The sequence below is a fragment of the Heloderma suspectum genome, chromosome 6, assembly GCF_057233095.1.
Source record: "Heloderma suspectum isolate Gila_16-S chromosome 6, 16-S_ref, whole genome shotgun sequence".
Lineage (NCBI taxonomy): Eukaryota > Metazoa > Chordata > Lepidosauria > Squamata > Helodermatidae > Heloderma > Heloderma suspectum.
In genome coordinates, this window is record NC_139463.1 from 8,553,765 (window position 1) to 8,580,956 (window position 27,192).

Sequence of the window (27,192 nt, forward strand, 5' to 3'; positions counted from 1 at the left end):
CTTGCTGGAAGCCACACCCTTTGCCTCTAATCCTAGATGTGTGGGAGCCGTCTGATTATCAATGGTGGGATAAAAGCTACTCTTTGTGCATGCTTCAGAGCACTTTTGTCTTTATCATTACATCATCTGTCCTCGGGTTTAGCCCAGCAATTGAGAAGGGGAGCGGGGAGATCCTTGGTTTACCCACGCATACATTTTATGAAAAAGGAACATTCTCACTGCAATTATTGGCTTTCCCCAATATTGATGACATGGGGAGGGGGGGGGTCTGCAAAGCTCGTTCTCTTTTGATGATAAACTGACTCTATAAATGCCAATTTTACTCCATACCATATTGGGATCTTCTATCTCATTGGTGTATTGCTGTTTTCACTCTTTCTTTTTCTCCCTCTAATTTTCTCCTGAAGTGTTACACAATGTTTAACTTTTTTTCTTACATTTTTCTGCTTTCTTCAAAAAATGCAGTTTTGGGATAAGCAAGATAAGCTTCGCAAAACCCCAGCTGCTGGAGCAATGCTGATGTCCTCACAAGAGATCAGCTGCCCTGCAGGCTAATCCACAGTGCTTCAGCAAGATAATCAACAGCTGCAAGGAAAATGTTGCAAAGCTATGAGAGCTTTCAGACAGCAGGAAACAACATCAACAGTAATAAGCAAGATTTCAGGACTGCTTTTTAGTCTTGAAACTGTGATGATGCAAATGTATCTTACATCTAAAAATTACAGTGCAATTTTGTATGTATGTCTGCCCAGAAGTAAGACCCATTGAGTTCAATAGGCCTTTCTCCCAGGTAAGTGTATATAGGGTTGCAACCTTCATTTGTTTGAATTTTGCTTTGTCATTCAGTTAGGAATGGATCCGGATGTCCATATGCCAGAGCCCAGAGCCGGTTCAAGAAGTTTTATTTCAACAGGGATATCCCATCTAGGCAGTAGGGGGAGTAGCCTAGGATGACTTCTTTTTGATATACAGATATAGGCAGGAACATGAATGACAAAAGATCTGTCCCCCTGAATGGGGTATGTGTTATATATCCCTATTGATCATAAGCAACCTAGAACCAACTTCCTCACCAACATTGTCCAGTTGTTGGTCCTCTCTCCAGTTGCTTTAACTTAGGGGTGAGCTGAAGGTAGATTGGGATCTACTGGTAGATCTCTGGGGGCTTTGCAGCAGGTCAGTAAGGATTTCTGACCCCCAATTGACCAATGGCAACAATGACTCTCTCTCTCTCCCCCCCTCCAAATTATACTGCCAAAATGAAGGTGTTTGTGCATGTGTGAAGAGTGATGTCCTTTGTTCAGTTCTGGTACTCAAAACAATTTCCTGGGTCAGGACTCATTATTCTAATTCTGTGTATTTTGCACCAGGCTCCAGTTGGTGGATCTAGCAGTTCTAGTAATAAACACAGTAGATCCCACAGGCCTGACATCTGTCCGCTCCTGCTTGAACTAATACCTTGCATGCCTATTTTTTAACATCTGGCAAAGCAAAAGAGGTGTGGTCATTTTATTTTGATGAAAGTAAAAGAACAAGATGAATGAGCGAGCCACTATCATGGGATCTAGCAGCCTGCCCTGCTAAATATTAGTAAGAACCCAAGAACCTCAGAAGAGCCCTGCTGGATCAGACCAGGGTCCATCTAGTCCACCATTCTGTTCACACAGTGGCCAACCAGCTGCCCACAGGAAACCCACAAGCAGGACATGAGTGCGACAGCACCCTCCCACCCATGTTCCCCAGCAACTGGTGTACATGGGCATAGTGCCTCTAATAATGGAGGTAGCATATAGCCATCAGGAGTGGGAGCCATGGATAGCCTTCTCCTCCAGGAATGAATTCAATTCCCTTTTAAAGCCATGCAAAGTGGTGGTCATCACTACCATCTTGTGGAGGGAATTCCATAATTTAGCTATGCATGGTGTTCTGAATCTCTCACCATTCAGCTTCATGGGATGACCCATGTTATGAGAGGGAGAAAAATGTCTCCCTAACCACTTTCTCCACACCATGCATACTGTTGTACACCTTTGTCATGTCTCCCCTCACTCACCTTTTTCCTAAGCTAAACTTTTTTTTCTATTGACCTCTCTTTTTCTCTCATTTGTTTCTAAATGAATGTGTAATTACGATCATAAAATACTTTTCACCACCAAATTAGAGAAATGACAAAGCAGGCAGTGTCTCAGATTTCAGCAAACAAATATTAGGATGGGTATTTGGGCAGTACAGGTGGGGCAATGGAATACATTTCTAAGGAGGTTATGAAATCTTTTTCTATGAAAGGTATTAAAAGGACCTTGGATGAGTAGTGGGGTGTGTGTTCCTCTGAGGAACTGTGCAGAAGAGAGACTAGATGGCCCTTGAGAGCCCTTTTAAACTCTGTAGTTTAAATCTGCCATTTCTATTAAATGAAAGGTATGCCTGCCAGTCAGGTGTAGTGATTTCTTTTAGCATTTCCCTCTGTAATTGTTTTAAAATCTTTCAGTAGAAATCTATTGCATGTCATCAGCCCTCTTAAGACCTGTTTCAGCTTCTGTTTATCTAGAAACTTCTTCTTTTTTAAGTGGGATGGAAGTTGTTCTAGAGGAAACATCATTCTCACACTGCATTCTTTTAAATGATGAAGGCACGGAATGAAAACCAGAATATAGTTCGGTTTTGGTTTTGTTTGTTTTTTGCTGAGGGATTAGCTACAAAGAATTTTTCAGCAAGCGATATCTGTCACATGCGTTGGTCGTGTCTCTGTGTGTGTGTTTGTTTGCATGCATTGGGAGTGGAGGAAGAAGCTTACTTTGAAAGAAAAGAAACAATAGTCTTGAACAAGAAGGGATACAAAACTCGCTTCTCAGCTATGTAGCATTACTAGAAGGAAAGTCCTTCCAAAGCAGGGTCTGGTGCATTGATTTAAAATGTCTCCAGCTCCCACTGAAGATGCTGGAAGTTGTGCCTCTGAGAACTTTGCAGGACATGGCCAATGGCTTTCAAGCTTGGGTACCAATTCTAGGGAATGGGGAAAGTGGTTCCCATGGCAACTGTCGCTCATTGGTTCTCCCTTAAGGCTTCACAAGCAGGAGTATTACCCTTGCCCTGGTTCTTCATTTGCGATAGTTCCATGTGTGCATGCCGCACGCACAGAATCCCTTTGTAGCAAGATAAGAATAAATCTCAAATCTTCCAATAATAGTAATTCTTCTAGTTAATAAAACAACACAACTGAACCAAAACCTATCAGCTGCTATTGCCGCAGAATTGTGGGGAAGGGAATAGCTAAGGCATCTAATCAATCTTCTATTAGCAGGATAGATTTCTCCCCCTTTCTTCTTTAATTTGAGAAGGTGGCTGGTAGGAGGGAGGATGTATTGATGGGCCACTACAGAGCCTTTTGACTATCAATTCACAGCCACTGCCTGGCTAGTGCCAGGAAGGAATGGTTCAAATTGTGTGCAACCAGCAAACAGACTGGTTTGGCTGGTGGTGGCCATATATAGCAAGAACCACCATGAAAATCAGCGGTGGACAACACTGCAGTTTGAAGGAAGGGCAGAGAAAGTAGGAGTTACACCAACCATTAGTTGGTTTAAAGACAAATGCATTATCTTGGGAGCATCAATGTCATGATACTGGCTTCTCAGGGGGGTGGGGAGCAGATGGATGCAAAGCTGAGATCTCTCCTTCTCCAGCAAATGAATAGCAAGAGCCTAACTGGTAAACGTAGGGAAAGGGGGTGCATTATCAATCTGGGATTGCACTTGTGTGTGCTGTTCTCAGGGGCTGCAAAGCTTTTATCAAGAATAGCATGATGGTGCCTGAAGCAAACATGACATAAGGGCCTTCTTTGTTTCCCCCTAGAATGGGACATACATTGCTGCACCTTTCCCCCTTGAGCAATTTTCCCTTTTAAAAAAGAAAGCAAGAAATATTAGAATGGCACGGTTAATACAGTATCAGGGCAATCTGTGAAAATTCTCATTTTCGCTTCCTCTCCCAGCATGACTGTTTCCTCCTGGGAACCCCAGGAATCAAGGTGCTTCGTTGGAGGTCACTCCATTGCCCTTGTTGACATAGAAGGGGCGGTAGTGAGACTGTAAATAGAGAAAGCAGGGAGTGGGTTAAGATTAAGAAGCAGACAGATGGGCTTGCTGGCTAGCATCCCTCCTCCTGGATTACATTAATGCCTCCATCTGTCCATACGGTGGAGTCACAAAATCCAGTTGTCAACTTTATCAATTAGAAGTACCCAAAACCTTCACTGGAGCCATCTCTCTCCACCCCCACCCCACCCCACCCTTTGTCAGGGTGGACACTGAGCCCATAGAACCTCAGAGCAGTTCTGATTCTGAGGAGGAACAGCCGTCTGTGGGAGAAGAGCGCGCTCTTCCCTCTCAGGCCCTGCAGCTGGCAGAGATTCCTCCTACCAGCATTCCAGACATAGATAGAAGTCCTGGGAGTGAAAGAGGGTGGGAGGAGGGCTGGCTGGATGCTTGACGCAGATGCAGAGAGTGACGAGCTATGGAGGGCGTGGAAAGGAGGCGTAGCGCCCGTTTGGCGCGCAAGCAACGGTCGCGTCCAGAGGACCCAAGGGAAAAGGGGAGGGACTCTCCCTAGCCCATAAGTTCAGGGTCTGCAAGTGATTCTCGTTCAAACGGGGACCAACTGTTTCCAACCCGGGGCATAGGTTACTCTGCTGTTCATAGCTTAGTCGCTGGTGATAGAGTTATTAAGTTGTAAAAGGAATAAAGCCTTGAAAAGAATCCTTTGCCTGTGTCTGGAGTTGGCTACTTGAGTAGACTGAAAGACGCTGGCTAGGGCCCTCTGACACCCTTCCCTCCCTCTCTCCCTCCCTCCCTCCCTCCCTCCCTCCCTCCCTCCCTCCCTCCCTCAATCCCTCTCAGAATTATTTGCAATCTACTTAATCCACATGCACACCAATGGATGTGCACAGCATACAAGAGATCTCTCTACACATTGTGAATGCTTAACATGGATTTAAGTAATCTCTGTCTTTGATGCAAGATCCCAAAAGCATTGTGAGAGAAGGCAATGAGTGTCATCCTCTCATTTTAATGCATTTCTCTCTCTCTCTCTCTCTCTCTTTCTTTCTCTCTCTCTCTGCTGCTGCTCAATGGACTGAATTTTTCTTTCTGTATGGGTCCACGAACATACATGTACCACATCTTTTGCCCAGATTTCTGTATTCGATCCATTCACCATTTTGAAACATATTTGCTGTCAATCCATTGCCTCACCTTCATCTCTTGCTAACCTTGTCTCTCCCCCGTGCAGTGCCTGCTCCAGGTTTTGAAGCCCTTGGGCAAGACAGCCCCAATAGGCCCCCTCCCTCAGTGTGTCTACCTTCTCACTCCATTGTCAACATCTGCTGTTGCTCCTCTTCCAACTTCCCATCTTTGCTCCCACTTGCTTACGTGACAGACAGAGAGCCAGGGAACAAGTAGACCATGATGTCTACTGGTCCTCCTTCTCACCAACGCCACTGTCTGGGCCACAGTGAGATGCAGGGGAAAAAGCAAGATGCAACAGTGGAGAGGAGGAGCCACTCCAGGGGCCTCTTCTCAGTGGGCCCCTACTAGGATGTGGGCCCTTGGTTGGTGCCCAACCATGCCTACCCTTGACAACCTTTGCAGGTTTTTAAACAGGGATTAAAGACTCTCTTATTCCAGCAGGTCTTCCTGTTTTAAGCTGTGTTGTTTTATTGTTGGATTGTTATTATTTTTTGTTAAATTGTTTTTCACTCAAAGTGGTTTTTAGTTAAAGTTGTTTGTATATATTGTCCATGTACTTTTATGTAAATGGCTTTTAAACTTTGTATAGCATGTTTTAACTTTTGTAAACTGCCCAGAGTGCTTTGGCTATGGGGTGGTATAGAAATGTAAATCATCGTCATCTTCATCATCGTCATCTTCATCATCCCTGCCCACTTGCCTCCTTCTCCCCCCAGCTATATTGTCTCTTCCACTGTCAAAATATAGATTGCAAGTTCCTTTTAGCAACGACCTGTAATTTTTGCTTATCAAATTCTATAAGTATCCATGTACAATTAAATTGTTGTTGTTGACAAAGATCTGCCACATCGTAACTTGTAACCAGTCAATCCTGAAACTAACTTTTGTACTGTGAAATAATTGGATCAGACTTCTAACATGGGTTGTTGATTTGTTGTGCAAATATTCTGATGCTTTCCTTGGAGAGGTAGAATTGGTTGAACCCAAACTGAGAGTATTAGCAACATTCCTGTTAACCCAGCTGGTTAAATAGATGTCTAGTGGGATGGTGAAGGGTCTGCAATGGTGGCAGATAAGAACGCCCTGCCCTTCCACTCTGCTGAAGTCTCCTTCCAAGTACCTAATGCTTAGGGATGTCAGAGAATTCCGCCATGGATCTCGGTGAGAAATCTGTGGCGGAACGAAGCCCCCTGCCCCCCGCCCCATGAAAGGCACGCGAAACGGAGCACTTACCTGCTGCTGTCCACGCTGACTTGCAAATGGCGGCTGTGTCTGCGGCCGCCATTCACTTCCTCATTATAGCTGTGATAGGCTACGTAAATAATCATGTAGCCTATCACGGCTAACGCAGGGACACAATTTGCGTCCCTGAGGAGGCCATGATAGGCTACGTAAGTATTTACGTAGCCTATCATGGCAAAAAAACACAAAAAAACAGCGAACGCAAATAGCGGCGGCTACGGCGGCCACCATTTGCGTTCCCTTTTTTTTTTTGCCGTTTTAGCCTACGTAAATATTTACGCAGGCTATTACGGCAAAAAAAAAAGGGAACACAAATGGCGGCCGCCGTAGCCGCCATTTGCATTTGCTGTTTTTTGTATTTTTTTTTTTGCCATGATAGGCTACGTAAGTATTTTTTTTGAAGGGTGACATTCGTGGTGGGGGGGAGGTGCTCCATCCCTCCCCCTGAAATTCCCTCCAGCTGGCTCCGCTCTGCGGAGATTCCGCAGAGCCGCTAGCCGGGGCTGCCTGCAGTAAAAGTATTTACGTAGCCTATCACAGCAAAATACAAGGACGCAAATGGCGGCAGCTACGGCAGCCGCCATTTGCGTCCCTGCAGGCTGCCCAGCAGCCGGATGTCCGGCTGCAGGCAGCCCCGGCTAGCGGCTCTGCGGAATCTCCGCAGAGCGGAGCCAGCTGGAGGGAATTTCAGGGGGAGGGATGGAGCACCTCCCCCCCACCACGAATGTCACCCTTCAAAAAGGTAAGTGACTTTCGTACATCCCTACTGCAGCTCAACACTGCTGCCTGGAGTATTAAACCCATTTTCTATATGGCGCCAATTTCATACCTAATTAAAGGGGGAAATAAAGCAACCCCTTAAACAACCTTCAATGGGCTTGTGGGACAGGCCTTGTCCTCCTGCTGACTGCTGGAATTCATATTTACAGACCTTTCCCTAAGAGCGCAGATTGCTCAAATACATATTTACAGCAGCTTTAAAAGTGTGGGATTATTGGCCCAGTAGACCATAAAAGCTCCTGCCAGGTCTCTCCAGTCCAGTGGCAGTGCATCTATTTTGGGACTTTTAATGCTCTTTATTTATCAATATGATTGTTAGCTTTGGGGCATAACTGGTGAATATAAGTGCAATTTAAAGACCCAACAGCCATAGCTGCTAGTAAATACACATACCAGACAGACCTGGAATGGCTACTGCAGGAGGGTAGTTGGGCCCCTGTTGGGGCTCTAACCTGTTTCAGGCATGCACTACCTGTGAATTAGAGCCACCATCTTGGTTCTTACTCAGTTTGGACCCAGCCAAATCAAGTTGGACACCAGGCCCAACTGAAAACACTCTAACCAACCTGCCCTGTCACTCAGAGGGCTTTTTCCTGGTGGCTCCACATGGACCTTTGTCCCGATTGGAGTCCACCAGGAGAAGAGCCTGCAGTGTGGTGGCTCCCTCTCTTTAGAATGTCCTGCCCCTGGAAGTCAGGTAGGCACCACCACTGTGTTGTTTACAGAGCCTCCTGAAAACAGTACTGCTCCAGGAGGCATTCCTTAATTGACTGGTCATGGTTTCTATTGGCATTCTGTTTTTTTTTTTAAAGCATGTTTTTAATGGTGGAGTTTTAATCTTTTTATTCTTTTACTGTTTTATCCTTTGTGTTCACCGCTCCAAAATCTGTTTTAGATATGAAGCGGTATGCCAATATTTTAAATAAATAAAGCAACCTCCCTTGACCTGGTGCCTTCCAGATGTGTTGGACTACAACTGCCATCATTCTCAGCCAGCATGGCCAATGGCCATGCTGGCAGAAATGATGGCAGTTGCCGTCCAACACATCTGGAGGACAACATGTTGGGGGCAGGCTCCCCTAGAACTCCCAGTGGAGGTGCAGGTGTCCCTGTAGCACTCTCTCGGTTTGGACTCCCAACTAAGGATAAGGGAGAAATTAGTTCAGTTTGGAATGTCCTGCGAATGTACCTAATTTTGCATTTTTCAAACCGTGTTGTGAAATGAAGCTCGGTTATCCTTCAGAATTGCACTTCTCTGAATTTTGCAATGGAATTCTTCAATCAAAGATTGCATACAAAAATGTGTACGTTAGGGAAAATGTGTATATTAGGGAAAATATTTATTCCCTATTTTATTAGGGAATAAAATAAAATTCAATATTGCATTATATTAGGAAAATGGCTTGACAAAAATGTCTGTATTAGGCCACCATGCCTGCAAAAATGCATGCAATAGGAAAAATGTGCGCAAGAATGCTTATGAATTTTCATGTGAATGTTTTGGGTTTTTTTAAAAAAAAATTCTCAAGGGTCGGAATGAACTGAACTTGAGACTGGAGAAATTCTCAAAGTTCAAGACAAACCGAACTTTGGACTGGAAAAAATGAGATACTGAAATTGACAGATCCATCCTATCCCTATTGCCAACCAAACTGAAAACAGTCCTGATATTCAGCAAGTTGTGCTGAGGAATCTTTTCTTTCCTAATGTGTTACTTAATCAAGCAGTAGGAATCAACAGGGGAAAGACAGCATCACCTAGCACAGGCATGGACAACATCCAGAAGTCCAGGCGCCATTTTCACCCCCTGGATTCCAAATGTGGGCTGCCTGGAAGAAAAAAAAAAAGCCTCTTTGCCACCAAAATTTGGTGCCAAGTGGCTCTGTAGTGCCACAGAGCACTACAGTGGTTAACTTTAGCTTGTTTGCAAGCTACATTTAACCCTTTTGGTGATCCAAAGTGGATACAGATCACCCAAAAGGGCAAATTTTGCTTGCAAACAAACTACATTTGGCCCTTTGGGTGATCTATAGCCACTACAAATATTTTCCCCTGAGATTTTTAAAAATTATTTTTGGAGGGCAACAGAGAACAGTGGGGGCTAACAGGGGCTGCAACGAGGGCCACGGGGGTGGGCCGGGGATGCACGTCACAGGTGATGTGCTGCCCACCCCCTAGCACCTTCCTCTCCTGGCTGGCATCCCTGCAGGGTTGTTTAGGGAGCGGGGGGGTAAAGGGGTCTCAAAACATGCTGAGGTCCCTGCCATCTGCAGTGCTGCAGAGGCCAGGTACACTTGTGCACATGGGTCCCGAGTAAATCGGAGTTAATCGGTAGCTTAAGGATATCTTTTCATTATTTCCAAAGGCTTAGGCCAAACTGTTCCAGCTCCCTTTAGATCCAAACAAACATGGTGAAATTTGCAAGCTGCCTGCCTTCTGTCTCTCTGGATGTTGTGCAGTTAATTATTGTTTTGTAAAAATAATAAAAAATAAAATACCAAGGATCAAGATTCTCCTTCATCAATAGAGTTTAGTCACTATCCCTTCCTTGATCCTCCGTAATCACTGTCTTTAAATCCCAGGTCCTCCGTGTACTCAGGCTGCCTTTATTTCCTCCCTCATAGATGTGTGAGCGAAACATGTCAGACAGAGTCAGTCAAAGCCGGGAGCAGGATGTGTGACAGCCTGGGCTTGTTCTAGTCCCTTTGGAGCAGGTGCTTCAACCCTTGACGGACCTGGTTGACAGTGGGTTCTCTTGGCAGAGTACTTTGAGAACTGATTCAGCTGTAGTGGGCTGACACCTCTACCTTCAATCTACACCGTGGCTGCTATTCAGTTCTATAACCAGAAAAACATGTACTTCATACACCCTGTGTCTCTAGACTGGCAGCCAAGAGGGTGAGGATGCGTCTCTTAGGAAGCCGGATTTGATGCCGGAGCATCCAGTTACTCATCCCCACTTAAAGAGCTGTGAGGCAGGAAGTGCATGGTGGCACACGGGTGTTGTGCCACCATCTGAGGATATTAACTTTCCTCAGCTATACCACGTTTGCCCCCTGCCACAGCCTCCACCTCCAGATTGTGCCAATTTACTTCAACAGGCAAAGTTTTTTCCAGTATGAAGATATAAATAGGGAAAGGGCTGATTAAGGCTATCGATGGCTACTAGTTGTAATGATTCTTCTACTTCCAATATCAGAGACAGAATTAATTGATGAAAGTCTGGTTCCTGAATATCTCAGAAATGTTTCATCCTGAATGAACCCTCTCCCCCTTCCGACACTTGTTCTACCAATGAGGTCTTGCTGAAAATATCATCTTAGCCGGAAGCCAGATTTGTGTCCATGGGGTACAGGGCCACTTTTGTCATAGCCCCACATCTTTGGAATGCCTTGGAAACCGATGTGGTTCCATCTTCCAGAAGCAGGTTAAGAGACCTTCCTTTTCTGTCATACTTTCAGAAGCTAAGCCTGCCTGCTAACACATTTGTCTCTGCACTTTGCATTTTATCTGTCTATTGGTTTGGCAATTATTGTGTGGTGTGTGTGTGAAAAAATTAAGGATGTGTGAATCAGCAAAACTGAGTTCTCCAAATTTCATCTTGAAGCTCATTCAGACTTGAGACCATATCAGATTGTGAGATTGGGGGGCGGGGGGGGCGTTCATGAAAATCCATGCATATTTTCATGTGTACATTCCCAGTCTATGCATCAACTGTATGCATCTTTGAAATGTACCCATTCTTCTCCCATTGATTAATGTGCACATTTTTGTGCACATTTTTCAAAAGTACACATTTTTTCATGTGCATTTTTCAAATGTACACTTGATTTCAAATGCATTTTTTTTGGTCTGCGAATCACACTGAAAGCTTGGAGATGTATGAACTTTGACCACAGATAGTGCCTGCGTCCATGTTCAGTCAGGAAGGAGAGAACTGGGTAATCCGGATCAAAAACCAACTGAAACAAATTTCTCATACATCCCTATAAATATACGTTAAGCTATTTTCTGATGGTTTGATTGTTGTAGTACTAGATTGTACACCACCTAGGAAATGTGATACTGAAAAGGGCATTGTAAAAATAAAAATTAAAAAAGGAAATAAGAGGTAATAGCACGTGGAAGGGAAGGCTTCTTCTTTCCCTTCCCCTGGTTTACAGTGTAATCTCATCCATCTCTCCTCAGAAGTAAGTGGCAATATGTTGAATAGGGCTTACTCTCCGGTAAGTCTGCATAGTATTACAACCAAACAGTCCTTGTCATGGAAGACATAAAAATGCAGACATAATGACTTACCAGCATGCTCTGCTTGGAGGATTTCCATGTCTGTGGCTGTGCCTTCGCAGTTTGGTGCCTCACTATTGCAGGGTAAGCTGGAAAGACAGAAGGCAGGGGTGGTTATTCCCAAACAGCTTTCCTTGCATGCAGCACTGTGCATTACAGAATTAGAGAGACACCTCATTTATATGTGGGGGTGAGGGGGTGAGGAATTCTATCTCCAAATAAGTACGGCACAGCAATCCCAAGACGTCTAGGTCAGACGGGGGCATTTGGAATGAAGATATCCCAAAGAAAAGACAGGAAGGAAGGAAGGAAGGAAGAGGGGAAAACTTGGAGCACGTAGACACCCTGAAGTACCATTCTTAGTATAGAGGCTCCCGTCGGACTGCTTGCTGAAATCTCCGGGTGAACTCTGGCCAATTGAGGGGAATTGATATGGCATCTTGGTCCCATTTCCCACTGGAAAATAGAAGAAGCAACATTACATTGAGGCGGGATTAAACATCGTAGGTGCTTCCCAGCTGTCCACCCTTTTGGCCTGATGCCCTGAGGCTGAGCCACTGCTATATCAAGACAGCAGATCACAGGTTCGGCAGCAGGACCTCCCATTGGTACATGGGCAGGATCAGTCTGCTCCAAGACAGGGACAACCAGGTGGAAGCTCACACTTCTTCCCACTAGGAAGTGATGGGAAGGCAAGAGCCCAAATTTGGCTGCTACTTCTTTGATAAAATCAGAATTGAGTATAAGAAGTCCACAGAAATCGGGAAAGAATGGATGAGAATCAAACCCTATCCATTTTTGTGATGTCTGCTGGCATAAACCCAGATGCCAAGTTCTCCTCAAATTTTCCAGTGTTCTGGAATAAGCACATCCTCACCCTAATCCTGCAAAGATTTCTGCTACAAGGGCTGCAACGTTTGATCAAATCATCAGCTAGGCTGATTGTTTTTAAGCATTACAATCAACTTATTGTTGCTGTTGTTGTTATTGAGTGCTTATAAAAAAACTGATGGCACCTTAAAATAGGCACACACGTGCACGCACACACACACACACACACTATTCTCTCACCTGGGCGGGCATGCTATGACACATGCATACACCATCTAAAAGAGGAGGAGGAAGAGGAGAAGGCTTCTTCCTTGCAGAACTACTGTTTTTACCCATATGCAAATACGTGCACATTTAATCAACCAGTTATCGATAAACCAATTTAAACTCATATGGGCAATCAGTTAAGATGTATTTAAGCACATTACAGACTTAATTTCTATCCTTACCATAACTAGCTTGCATAGCCTTGCTGTTTTTGATAGGAATTTTACACTGTGCAGAGTCTCCTGTGAGGTTTTGGTTGGTTTAGCTCTCTCTCTTGCTCTCTCGCTCTCTCTCGCTCTCTGGGTCTCATTGAATTGTATTTATGGCTGTGTTCACACATCACAGTCTGGCTTACAAAGCCCTGGGAGTATATTTTGTGGCAATTCATCTTTGTCACCTTCCAGAGTACTGGGTGAGTTTTGCTAAGTGGTGACACAGGGATACAGAGTGACTGCATGAAGCAGAGTCCACATATTCAGATACCCATCTGAATGTGTGTGTGGGGGGCAGCTTTATGCCTGCTTGTGACCACTGGTTGCACCCACTGAGTCCTACACATATTTGGCAAAATGTCTGAGAGTGTTCATGTGTTCAAGAAACTGCACATGAGCTGAGTCTGTACATGAGCAGGCTCAATCTATGTGACTGTGGAATATCTGAATAGGCTGGTGGGGGGGGGGTCTCCAATTGCACAGATGGAGCCCATGTGTGTACAGTTCATATGCACTTTGCCTCTTTCAGATATTGTGCTGAATGCCCATATGGGGCTAATGGGTTTGGTTCTGCTCTCCCCTGTATGCATGTTCAGATAGACACTTGAACAGTGGCACACTGTCATGGGGGGATTGGGGCAGGGGGATCTGTAGTCTTTGCAAACTACTTGGATCCATAATGAATAATGGAGATATATCCCAGCATATGTACCAGACAGAGAGAGGACATGAAAAGGAAATGAGAGTTTTGGCCCCCACATTACAATGCAGCTTTAGGGCAGCAGTGCAGAAGGGGGAAGATAAGAAGTTGAGGCCCTTTTCTGTACCGGCCTGAGTGCTGTGCCTTTCAGGGGAGGCTGACATGCAGAAACGGAGTAATCCCTGTATCTTATCTCCATACCATGAAAAGCTTCCTCTGCTTCTATTCTGAATGTCAGGCTGCTGTTATGATTCTGCTGCCTTATATAGTGTTAGACCACAGCTCCATCTAACCTAGTATTGTCTGCTCTGACAGGCAGCTGTCATGATGCTAAATGCCAGCAGTGACCTGGACATGTACACAGAGTGCAAAGAACCCATGGTGCTGAATGAGGAGATACTGAGACATACCCCAGACATACCACTGAGCCTAAGCTTTAAAGCCAGCCCTCAAGACCCCTAAACATGAGACCCCTGAGTCTGGGCCCCCAGAGAAATGCACCCCTCAAGCCTGGTTTGATCAAGGGACTGGCACCCTCAGCCACAAAGTTTTTGCAGTCCACTGCTTGCCAAGGCAGACAGCCCAGCATGAGCCCACAAAGACATGACCGAGCGCTGAGCCCTTAAGATTCAGCATTCTTCATCAGGGGGTGGTGCTTGAGTGGGTAGCCAGAATAGGGAGCATGAAAGGGCTCAGTTGAAATTGCACTCTTGTTGGAACAACTCCTCCTCCACTCTCTGGGTTCTGTCCAGGGTTCTGAAAAACCTACTCATCTTATACTGTTGTTGGGATATGGTCAGGATATCTTCAGCTCCTAAGATACCAAAATGATAATACACCTTCTAACCCCAGTATGCATGTCTGTATGTAAAAGGTGTGAAAATAGCAACCTTCCTTCAGTTGGAGGATGGAGCATGAAAATATGGAACATGATGTATATGGTTGAAGTCACTAACATTGTGAGAACAATGGAAGGGAGGCAGCAAACAGTTCATTGAAAACTGGAGCCTCTTTGTGACATGCAAAAAAAGTCAAGACAAAATCCAGCCAGACTCATTACTAATGCAGTATGGTTTATTAATTGATTCATTACTGATACTTAATTATGTTTTAGTTTGGGTAGGATTTTTTTTTTTTTTTTTGATAATGAGTCTCTGTGACCATGTCTTGTCACTTTGATTATGTATACTCTCAATATAATGCTATAAAATTATTATATGTTATGACTTTGTTCAGATGTTTATATGTAAATCCCACATTATATATCTTTTTTATATAAAAAAAAATAAGCCTACTCTTGACTGCCCTTATTTTCAGGATCTTGATTGAACAGATCCTGCCTGCTGCTTGCCTGTCCTGTCCTTCCATCCCAGACCGTTTGCCATACCTGCACCTTCCTTGTTGTCCTCTCATAGGATCCACTTCACCAGCACTGGAAAACAGTGGCTTTACAGCATCTCAGACAGAGAATATTTCCCATGATTTGTGGCATGATCTTTTTTTCTTTTCTTTTCTTTAACTGGAATTACTGAGAATTGGACCTAGGGACTCTCGCATGCAAAGGAGCTGCTGTATAACTGAGCTATGGCCCCAGACACAGGAGCAGGAGGGAAAGGGGCAATTCTATGAAAGGAAGCTGATGAGTTGAAGTGGTATGATGCCCCATCACTGATACCATCGAATGTGTAGAGAGTACCTTTCAGAGAAAACGCAGAGTTCCCTGTCGAAAGCGTCTCCTCTGCAGTTTGCATGGCAGAAAATTCCCAGCCTCTGGTGTTGTAGTTGCCCCCTAGACAAGAGAAAGCAGTTCAGGAATTAGTCGGCATCAAACAAACTAGGTGAGTTCAGGATTCCCCGAACTTTAGCATCAAAACAATCCTCTAACCAGCACATTGGAAGCCTGAACTAATATAAACGACTGAGTTGGGAAGGCGTTCAGCCCAGAGCAGGTGAATAAAATTGTCCTTCCCTCTTTTAGTGCACCAGAGGGGGCTCTGAGCTGAATCACCCAAAGCTCCCCCTGAGTGGTCATTAGTTTCATTCATTTACTCACTCATGGTCCATCTCTCAGACCAATTACCTTGCAGATAATATATTTTGGGCCTGTTGAGACTCAGGCTGTGCAAGAGAGAGATGTGGAGCAGGTTAAAATGCTCCTTGCTGGAGAGCCAAAGAAAGGGGAAGATGTCTAATGAAATGTATCTGTTTATTTAGAATATTCATATCCCAGCCTTTCTACTGAATCTAGGCCTCCAGAGAGGTTGAGGAAGGAACATTTAAGCCTTGCTCAGCTCTCAATTAGATAGAAATATACAAGGTAAAATAGAAGAGGGCAAAGGGAAGCAAGGGGATGCAATTCATACTATCTCTGCACAAAAGTCACTCTAATTTTAGTACTTGTTTTGAGGCTGGCATGTTCAACACAGCTGACCAAATTATATATTTAAAACACTCAGCTTGCTGAATGTTCATGTTGTGAAGTTGTTTGCAGCCCTTTTCTTCCTTTGTCCTCCTCCTCCTCCTTCTCCCTCACTGCCCTTGACCTCATTTGCCCTCACTGCTGCTTAATCTGAATAGCTGCACTTGCCCACATAGTTGTGCTGCTGTCACATTAGATGCAAGCTCTCTTCTTATGTACTTCTCCCCCCACCCCCATGCTTTCAACAAATATGTGGAGGGAGCAGTATCACACCAGCTGGCCCTGTTCCCATCCCCATTCCCATCTTCTCATCTACCACCCCTGCCCTCCAACCTTCATGTGTTGGGCTGAAGGGGGGTATGGAACTCATACATGATTGGGAACTACAGGGGTCTTGATCATGTGTACAGGGTCAGGTACACATATGTAGGGTCCTTTCTCTGGTTCAGCCCAATATGCAGAAGTTAGGGTGAGACTGACTGGCAGCTGCATGAAGGTCAGGAAGTTGGGCCAGCTGGTGCAATTCCACTCTGCTCCATACATTGATCGTATGCATGGAGGGGAGCATGAGAAGAGGGCTATACCACTGTAACATCATTAACAAAAATCACCTGAGTTGCCCCAGCCAATCAGATTAAATGTCCATAGGGGCAAATGAAGTTGAGAGGGCAAAGGAGAAGAAAGGAAAATGGCACCTAGAAAAAGCAAGAGCCCAGGAGACGAAAGGGTGCTGAACATCAGAGCAACCTCCTGAATATGTTCATGAGTATAAAACAGAGGTGCAAAACCTCTTTCAGCCCAAGGGCCGAATTCTGTTTTGAAGAAGCTTTTGGTGGTCATATTCCTGTGGTGGGCAGGACCAAAGGCAAAAGGGGCAGGGCCAAAACACCACCATATTGCACCTTGATGCTCTTACTACCCAGTAACTAAGCCTTGCGGAGGCATGTCAACCACTTAGAATGGGGGCAGAGACTTCAGAAAAGCCGAGAAACCACCAGACAATCCATGGGTGGGTGAAAGGGGGTGGGGCATGGCCTTCTGGGGAATGCCAGAAGGCTGGATTGGGACTCCCAGAGGGCCAGAGCTGGCCCCCAAGCCTGAGGTTCTGCATTCCAGATAAAGCAATAGCTGCAAATGGAAGGCATTTTGTAACACTCACAAAACCAAAACGGTTAACTCAGTATAGTGTTGTGCCAAATCCTCCCCGTTATATTCAGGATTTTTTTCTCTCTCCCTGAGAAATAGGTATTGTTTTTTCTGCTTCTTTCACAGGGAGGGCATGAATTTTGAAGAACTGTCTCCTTGGGGAGTGGGATAGGGTTTCCACCTACCTTCTTACATTTGGGAGGTGGCTGAAGGATCTTTCCTTTTTTACTTTTTTACTTGAAAAATGCCCCCAGCATGAGAATTTTACAGACAGGCTTCTCCAGCCCAGCAGTACTCCTTGAACTCCCATGAGGCCCCGTGACCTTGTCCTCTCATGTAGGCATTCAGGAAGAACTCCTGGGCTGCAGAAGCTTTGCAACAAGTCCCGAGCTGCTGCAAACAAGAACAAATGGGACTTTTGAAGCTTTAGGGGGGGAAATCACTTACTTTGCTTGCTCTGTATTGCTGTAAGGAAGAACAGAATTTTTCTAAAGCTCTAAAAGCCCCATTTGCTCTTGCTTTGCAAAGAAGCGTCTGCAGCCCAGGAACCCTTCCTGAATGCCCATAGGAGAGGGTGAGGTCATGTGGTCTCCTGGGAGTTCAGAAAGGACTGCTGGACTGGAGAAGAATCCTGGGCTCCTGCAAGTGTAGGGGGTGTTATTTAAAAAATAGAAATAAGCCCCCTCAGCCACCACCTACACTTTAAAAGATAGGTGGAAATCCTGTCCTCCTTTCCAAGGAGAAATTTATTCAAAAATTTCACCTCTCCCAGCCTCTTTTGCCACAGTTTTCATTTTGCCCCCACTGCCCCACAAAATGCTGAAAATGGAAGAATCAAAATTTTCAGCACAGCACTACTCGGTAAGTAGTACTTCCAGCTAACCTCTCTGCTTCATACCTTTTGGAGTCAAGAACATGGAAAACCTCTTCAAGCTGTCTGGCTGGTTCCAGTCAGAGTAGTTGTTCATCATGAAACGGTGTTCACCTGAAAAGGTCAGAGGGAAATCATGACATCATGGGGAAAAGAAAAGAACTACAGGACAAGAAGAAAAGGATTCAGGACTCCATTGTAGAAGCATAAAGAAGCCTTCCCTCCACTGGCCATGCTGTGTGTGGATGATGGGAGTTGTACTCCAACACATCTGGAGGGCATCTGGTTCAGGAAGGCTGGTCTAAACTGAGGGTCTGAAAAGCAGCGACCCACAAAGGTCTATAGTTATCTTGAGCTGATGGTACATCTGCATGTTCACTGCTTCATGACAGCCATGATAGCTAAATGGATCCTCCATCTCCAGAGGCAGTATACATCTGAGGATCAGATGTTGGGAACAAGCAACAAGGGGTGGACATCATCTACATGGCTTGCTTGTGAGCTTCATGGGTATATCTGGTTAGCCCCAGCTGGAAACAGAATGCTGAGCACCACTGGAACCTTGATCTGACCCATTCCAGCAACCCTTCTGTTCTTAAGCATGATAGGATTCCATCTGCAGGTGAAAGTCTGTGGTTGAAGGTTGTGATTAGTTATTGGCTGGCTGAAGGGTTGGGAATCCTTTGGTCATGGTGTCCAGGTTGGGTGAGGAGAAGGTGTTTCTTTTAAAAAATGTGATCATTTTAACATGGTGTTTTATTCTTTATCCTATTTTGTATCTTTTATTGTTCCCTGCTCTGGAATCTGTCTAGATGTGGAGCAGTATACAAATGTTGTAAATTAAATAAATACATAAGTGTCAACCTGAGTATGAAGGGGAACTAAGGTCACTCCTCTTCATGGTTGCCACTGTGACATCTGTCACCAAACAAAGAAACTAGAAAGATTCACTTGTTCAGACTTAGGAGTGCACCAGATTGTACCTTGTGTGGACATTTCATGAGTCCCTGTGCAGAAATTCCACTGATCAAGGGGAAGCAACATTTCATGGAAGCCAGCATGTTATGACCTAACTAGTACTTTATGGCCACCTACCAAGATCCATTATCAATTCCAGCCGATTTCCCATCCTTGTACATTCCCACTGGTGTTCCAGCTCATGCTGGAGGAGGTGACCACTTATCAATACTCTTTGCTCCTACCCGCAGACTTGGCCAGCTGTGAAAATTTCATTGTAGTACTCTCAAAATGAGACACCAGTTATAGAACCAGACACAAAAGCTCCCCCCCCCCCCGGTGCTTTTGTTCTTTCTTTCTTTCTTCTTTTTCTTTTTCGCTGGACAAAAGTGGATAGGGTAGGTAGAGTTTTATCTTGGGTGGTAGGAACACAATATTTTTCTCCAAACCTAGGCACATGACAATAATACTAATACCAATACCAATACTAACAATGATCATAATAATAACAATCATCTGTTTTAACCACTTTAAACACTAGCTTTATTATGTGAAGACCCCATGAAAAGTTCTTTCTTTCTCTCTCTCTCTCTCTCTCTCTCTCTCTCTCTCTCTCTTTCTTTCTTTCTTTTGTAGACAGCCTACATATCTTGGTGGACTTTGCCAAGATAAACATCTCTGTGGTTTGTTAGCAAAGTCCTGTGATAGACCATGGAGATCTACATCCACTCAAAAGGAAAGATGATTTTCAAAACCTTCATCTAAAGCAGCCTTGTCAACTTCATTGCCCTCCAGATGTGGTGGACTACAAATCCATCATCCCCAGCCAGCAAGTGGGGCAGGGATGCTCTAAAGCAACATATGGAGGTCCCTTTGGCATAATATTCTTGACATCCAAGCTGGATATGCACATGAGAGATCTGTGAACAAAGTTCTCAAATTCTTTGTGTTTGTTTTGGGGTAAAAGTCATTCATGATGCCCTAATACTAATTTGGGCCATTTCTCTCATTTTAAATTGCCATCTGAAGCTGCTCTTAGCCACAGAGGGTGCGGGAGAGATAGTACAATATTGTACAAGTAACTGTGTGTTTACCCCTCCATGGCTAATAACAGCATCAAGGAAAGGAGATGTGTGTGGGGGGGGGAGGCAGTTAACCCTGCCCACAGAGCCCAGATCCTGGTCAGAATTTGTGCCCCAAAGGGCTGCTTTACTTGTACTTAGTAAAGCACCATGCACACTCTTGGTGCAATTCAAATAAATAAATAAATAAATAAATAAATAAACTACAACAACTACATTGGGAGATTCATTTATGGAACTCCTGCATCAGATGTAATTTTGCTTGTAATGATAATTATAACATGCATGGAGTACTTTAAAAAAAAAAATCACCCCCAGTCCTTCACATACATTATCTCAGTATCTGTTGCAACAGCCCTGTAAGGCAGGTCCCATGTAATAATGTATTATGTCTGTGTTACAGACAGGAAGGTAAGCCTGGGAGAAAATTGGTTAGTGTGAGTTTAGCATTAAAAAAAAAGGAGCAGTGTTGGAACAGACCAAAGGCCTATCTAGCAAAGCATTCTGTTCCCACAATGGCTAACCGGATGCCTCTGGCAAGAGCACAAGTGGGGCCTGAGTGCAATAGCACCCCCTGCTCATGTTCCCCAGCAATTGCTCTTGAGAGGCAGCACCACCTGGTACTGGTGGTAATATACAGCAGTCATGACCAGTAGCTATCGGTATCATGATTAAATGCAAGCTCCTTGAGGCCAAAGACTGCCCTTTCCTCTTGGTATAGTATAATGCTACTTATTAAACATGTACGTGCATGTTGCCCAAATGAACCTTCCCGCTATTCTTGCCTCATTCTTAAGGGTGTGGGTGCGCAAACATTCTGGTGCAGAACGCAGCCATGGTTGCATTCACCCCACTTCTATATTTAATCTGCTTCTTCGTCTATGGTGATTGCACTGGAGTGTTCCAACATGTCTCCTGCACTTTAGAGGTGCTTGAAGTCTAGAGAGATTTGCAAGACCCTTTGCCAAGGAATAAATAGAGGTATGTTTGATACAGATCTTAATGAAATGATTAGGATCTGGGGTTTCCACGGCAACCTCCATCAGCAGCTGCATCAAAGGCTTTTTGTACTCCAGAAGCCCTTCTCCAGCTCCTCATCTTCCTTTTCACAAATTGAAAGTGAGGGGAGTCATTAGGTAACCATCCCCAGAAGACCCCCGCCCCCACCCCATGCCCTGGGCTAAGCAAATTTTATCCTGAGGGCCACAGCTGAGTTACTGAGGCCTCAATCTGGTTCTCAGCACTGGTGATGCCACACTTTAATTTATTTTTGCTCTCACCGCTCCTTGTGATGCGGAGAAATATTGCCTCCATTTTGCAGATAAGCATCTGAGATATGAAACAGATTAAGGTCTTATATTCACTACATTTTTTTTTTCTTGCTGTAGGAAATATGTCTAGCAACTGCCAGGAGTATCCATCTGAACAAGAATTATTATGAATTAGTGATGATGAACTACTGTATTGCGCAAACAAACAAAAACAGCAACAGTGAAAGAATATCACCCTGTCCATAATGAAATATGGTGTGAATGGATCCACTGGTGTGAATCCACATGCGGTATTATTGATGCCTGAATGGAAGGCTTCCCTATAATGCTTGAAACTCAGGGTAATCTAATGACATTGCTTGGTAATCAGCTCAGGTCTGGTATAGGGAAAGGGTCCTTCACACTGCATATTAACTTATGAAATTCACCAGCATTCACTTAGATGGCCTTAGGAAAGGAGGACTAGACAAACTCGTGGAGGCAAAGTCTACCCATGGCTATTAGCTATGACAGTGAAATGGAACCTCCATCTTCTCTTTGGCACCTGGTGAAATAGACCTTCTAAAAACTAGGCCTTTTAGATCAGTGATTTGAACTCTGCCTTTATCTGGCCATGCTACTGTTACTGTGTTTCATTCACTGGCCTTCTGTCAGCTATTTGTGCTTGTGTTTCTGTCAGCTATTTGTGTTTGTGTTTCATTCATTGGCCTTCTGTCAGCCTTCTGTGTTTCATTCATTGGCCTTCTTCAGCTATTGGGCGGTATAGAAATGAAATGAAATACATACATACATACATACATACATACATAGTTTTGGTTTAGATTTGTATTATTCCTGTTTTCACCTTTGTATTGTGAGCTGCTCTGGGAATTTTTGTATTGAAGAGAGGGATATTAAATACTTCAATATATACATGTGCAGAGGAAATGTACCTTCTCTGTGAGCATACAAAGGGGAAAAGACTACACCTTGCTTTCCTGAGGCATCTTCCTGGCTGGTTGGAAACTGACTACTGGACTACATGGGCTCTTGGTCTGATCCAGCAGAGTTCTTCTGAAGTTCTTATATGTCATTGAACGGGTGGGGGGGATTTCATACAACATTTCCCTGGTTCACTGGCTTACAAAAATCAAATTTATATTTTCCCATCCCTAACAATTCCAGTTGTAGACTTCAGAAACTTAGGGTGCAATCCTATGCATGTTTAGACAGAAAAGGGTCCTACAACTCCCAGCACTTCCCAGCAAGCCAAACAAAATGTGAATTTGGGCAAATGCAAATTTGAGTGAATTCATGAAATTGGGAAAAATCTGATTCCATCAGTGAGTGGACGATGGAACAAAAGGCACCTGAACATCCATGAAATGCAGACATAACAGGATTGACAAAATCTATACATCCCTACCTGTGGGTCAGTAAGAAGAAGGCAGGATGAACTTCCTTATGGAGGGAGTTCCATAATCTTAACATCATAGCAACCTGGACTAGCTGCTCTGAACTGAATTAAAAGTTTAGCAAGTAAGTATCTGCTCTTGGCCCCCCTACCATTCTCCATGTGGTTCCTCTCAATGAAGCTCCTGCTGAGGTCTGCCTTGCAGATCTTCTCGACATGTCTCATGCATACGTTCAGGAGGTCATCTCTAAGCAGTCCCATAGCCGGGCTCATGTTCTCTCCCTCAAGTAGGATGCTGTATGTCGGCAGAGATGGAGGGATGGTGTAACTCCTCATCATTGCTCCAAATTCCTGCCAGGAAGAATTATAATCATTATCATAATCAACAGAAGTGGAACACAGGGGAAGAGCAGGGCATGGTCTGAAGGACGCTGAAGTAGCCAGAAGCTAAGCAGATCTGGGTCTGGTCAGCACCTGGATGGGAGACCACCCTGAAACCCTGTATATGCCACCTTGAGCTCAATGGGAGAGAAGTGGGATGTAGATACATAAGTAAAAAGATATTGGATACATGTTCGCTGATGATGATGATAAGTTTGAAAGGATGTGATCAGTGGGTGGTGAAATTTCCAGGGATGAAATTTCCAGAACTTCCAGAGTATGGTTGAGGACTGGAGTCTCAATACTCTGGATAGATCCTTCCCCACCCCCATTATTAGCAGAATATCTATCTATCTATCTATCTATCTATCTATCTATCTCCATTAATTGTTGTTTAATTTCCATCATGTGTCAAGTTACAGAATTTAGCTTTTTGATGCCTGAATATGGAGATACACACACATATATTTGCACAGACCATAGACTAACCAGACTATGGCACTAAGGTGCCCTGTGATTTTGGCCTGAAATCATGCAGATATTTTGCCATCTGATCTCTTTCTCCAGGGCAGTGGAGGAAACAGGCTTGCTCACCTGCAGGAAGAGCACTGAGTCACTGATCTGGCCTATCTGCTCCCTTGTCTCCTTATCCTCTTGCAATAACTTGGCCCTTTCTTCCAGCTCCTCCACAATCTCCTTAATGTTCTCCACGGCAACCTTCTCTCTGTGGTCCAGGCCAGCCTTCACTTCATCCCGCTGCTTCTCCAGGTCACGGATCAGGTCTTTGAAATGCTGGTCTACCGTGGCTTTCTCATTGGTGGTAAAGTTCTAGAGAGAGAGAGAGAGACTGCTTGGAGGGATCTCACTATGACTTATCTATTAGAAAACCATTTTTATTCTGAGTTATGTACTTTCATGCTGAGGTTTGCTTTAGAAAACTATTTTTATGGCTGAATTGACCTTAAACAATAAACTAATTACCATAACAGGAAGAAGGTCAAGCTGGACCCATTCTCCCTGATGTGCTAGTTTTCTGTATGCAAGGATGCAAATACCAGGCCATTCTTTCATGCAATCTCATACCTTAAGTGGTATGCCCAGGAAAAGCTCCACCAGGTCACTTTCCTGCATGTATGATTTAGAAAAGCATGGAAGAGCAGCCTGGTAATTTTGACTTTGTTATCCACAATCTTGACACTTTCTACAAGGGCTTTCCTTGCAGCTGTGGCTTATAACATGTGCAGAATCCAGTGCAGAAACCTGTCTAGGATTGCTAAGAATAGCTGAGCAAAGACAAACCTCAAAGGGTGTTTTTGAACGTTATGATCTATCCTGAGGCAGAGATGCAACAAAGCACGCAGATGTGACATCATCATCAATTTATGGCTTCCCAGGCAGTTATTAATCTAACAAAGTTAGTGGTTTCTGCAGAGGATGTTTCCACCCCCACATCAATTCTCAGCTAAATTCTCAACTCATAATACACTGAAAATTTATCTGAGATCAGAAAGGAGGCACCAAGCATCTGTGCATTAGGGATGAGCATTTTTTAAATATAATTTTATAAGCTCATTGCCTATATGCATGTTCAGTCAAAACCCTTATGAGGATGTCATGCAAGGCCACATTTCAAAATGGCAAAGCTTAGGATAGGATAGCAACCAAGATGGTGTTTTCAATGGCAGCATCTTCCATACTCTTGCTCAACAGAGAAGAGCATGGAACAGCCATTGTGTTTCTTCTCAGTATGGGGCAAAGCAGAACGGAGCTGCAGAAGTTCAATCCCTATTGAAGCAGTTGGTATGGTATCATTCTGTATTGTAAAGAACTGAAGTGGTTTGCTGGTTAAAGGTAAGTGCAACCTAGCATTGTTTAAATGTTAAGGCAATGCTGGAGGTTCCCACTAAAGCAAAACATCCATGGAATTTCGAGGAAAGACCAAAGAATGTTTATAAGGCTAATGAAATTTCACCAGGGGTTGGGTGGGGGGTTCAACACATCCTTACCATGAATGCAACACCTTTCATTTCTCCAAATGGCTGAGGAACACCCAAAACCTAATTGAAGGTCTTGTCACATGATAGTACAATGAAATCAGTGTGATGTAGTGGTTAGAGTGTTGGACCAGAACTATGGAAATTTGGGTACAAACGCTCAGTCACCCATGAAGGTCACCTTGGGTTAGTCCTACTCACTCAGGCTAATCTACCTCACAGGGTTGTTGTGAGGATAAACTGGGTGGAGGGTAGAGACATGCATGCACCCTCAACTCATTGGAGGAAGGACAGTGTAAAAAGGTAATAAATAATAAAAATAATTAAGCTTATATTAGCATGGGGCACAGTAAATTCACATGGTGAGAGTTCACAAACTCAGGAGTTCTCTTTGCGATTTGGAAAGAGAGTAGGCTTTGCATATTTTGCTTCACAATGTTTTTGCAAAACCCTCAGCTACTCAGGGGGATGAGGCTCTGGCAGGCGAGATAAGCAGACAGCTTTGGCAAAGCCAAGGCGTGAAACATAACATGTTGAGTAGTCCCCGGAGTGTGAGACCATGTTGTATGTTATGGGCTTTCTGCCAAGTGAGTGAGTTCCACAGGAGCCATTTCCCCAGCCCATGCAGTTAGTGAGGTCCTGAAGAGTTACTCAAAAAGAAAAGTGAGCAAGAGGTGAGAATATGAAGGAGGGAAAAGAGGGGAGGGACTTAGAAGAACCACATGGGGAAAATGGAAGTGAGGATTGAAAAGAGCCAGGCGACAGGATGCGGAGGCAAGAAGGGGAAAACGAAAACCCGCAAAACAGCGTAGGAGGTAGAGGGCAGGAGTGTGAAGAATAGAAAAGAAGATGGAAACCAGAAGGGAAGAAGGATTGTTCCATTCTCACCTTGATACGATCCCTCTCTTTCTGCCATTTATCCACCTCGTCTTCAAGCTCGATGATCTTGAGCTGCAGCTGCTCTTTTTGCAGAGAGAGCTCAGTCTGCAGGGGGAGGGAAGGAGAGGAGAGCAGTGAAATCACACAGCACAAGGCCAGCTTCATAGTCAACCGGTGCTCATCACTTATGTATTTGGCCCTGGACTACAGGGCCTGGGAGCTACAGGTTCCTGGCAATGCATGAGTAGCTCTCATGGATTTGGCCACAGCCCACATTGACATATCTCTCCAGTTGGGTCAAACAATTCAGCTCCCAAAGTGATAAAAACAGAAGCAAAACACAACACTGAAAGCCCTGAACAGTCAAATCTACTTTCATTAATAGCTTGGGAAGGGATTGGGGTGGGTGGGGGGAATTGTGAATTTGCTTCTTTTTTGTCAAGATGGAGTCATTTGCTGGAGGCTGGTTTCAAAATCCAGCCGCATTTGAAGCAAAGGGCTTGGCCCAGGGTGTGTCTTTGCAACAAGAACAGTTTTTTTCATGTTAATTATGGGATGACGTCACCCAGTGTTGTAACAGGCAGGACGATGCCTTCGGCAGAAATGTTGTTCAGACATGACCGTGGACTCATTTGCTCCAGGTGTAGCCCTTTGCTGCTGCAATCAAGGCAGGGTGAAGATGAGAGAAAGAGAACATTTGCCAGGCTTGGAGTAAATCAACTGATTTACTCAGGCGGCAGCCCCCTTCTTAGAACTCATATACACATGCAGAGAAAGAAAAGGTTAGCACTGTGAACTGCCCCAAAAGCTTCAGCTATGGGGTGGTATAGAAATACAATAAATGAGATGAAATGAAATGAAATGAAGATGTGTTTGTGTGACAGGCTGCTGCATGATCTGGAAACACCTGAAACTCCATTCTTCTATGGGTGTGTTTGTACTGGCACAGATCTGGGAACCTGGGCTTTTCATCCCCTGTGCACCAATATGCAGACTATTTAAGGGTGTGATCCTATGCATGTTTCGACAGAAAAAAGTCCTACAATTTCTCCAGCAAGCCGTGCTGGCTGGGGTATGCTGGGAATTTTAGGACCTTTTTCTGCCTAAAGCTGCATCCTAACTGTGTGATGTGCACCATGCAATCAATGGGTCAGTTGTACATCTGCTGTATGCACCTCTGCTGCCTGAGCCCCTGCCTGGACTCACAAAGCTCTTTATAAGAATCTAAGAGCTGCCT

General features: G+C 44.4%; 1 protein-coding gene across 2 annotated transcripts in view; it reads right to left on the reverse strand.

The window, feature by feature from the left end:
- Window positions 1-453: 453 nt before the first annotated feature.
- TRIM29 (tripartite motif containing 29) overlaps window positions 454-27,192 on the reverse strand; it is a 50,358-nt gene continuing 23,619 nt past the window's right edge. The window contains exons 2-9 of one of the 2 annotated variants that reach the window (XM_084803581.1): window positions 25,965-26,060; window positions 23,677-23,910; window positions 22,854-23,052; window positions 18,026-18,112; window positions 15,259-15,351; window positions 11,907-12,008; window positions 11,565-11,641; window positions 454-4,085 (exon numbers count right to left, since the gene is read on the reverse strand). In XM_084803581.1, coding sequence (XP_084659707.1) covers window positions 4,023-4,085; window positions 11,565-11,641; window positions 11,907-12,008; window positions 15,259-15,351; window positions 18,026-18,112; window positions 22,854-23,052; window positions 23,677-23,910; window positions 25,965-26,060 — 951 coding nt within the window. In that variant the 3' untranslated portion in view covers window positions 454-4,022. The remainder of the gene's footprint in view (window positions 4,086-11,564; window positions 11,642-11,906; window positions 12,009-15,258; window positions 15,352-18,025; window positions 18,113-22,853; window positions 23,053-23,676; window positions 23,911-25,964; window positions 26,061-27,192) is intronic. The other variant, XM_084803582.1, reaches the window with a different exon arrangement.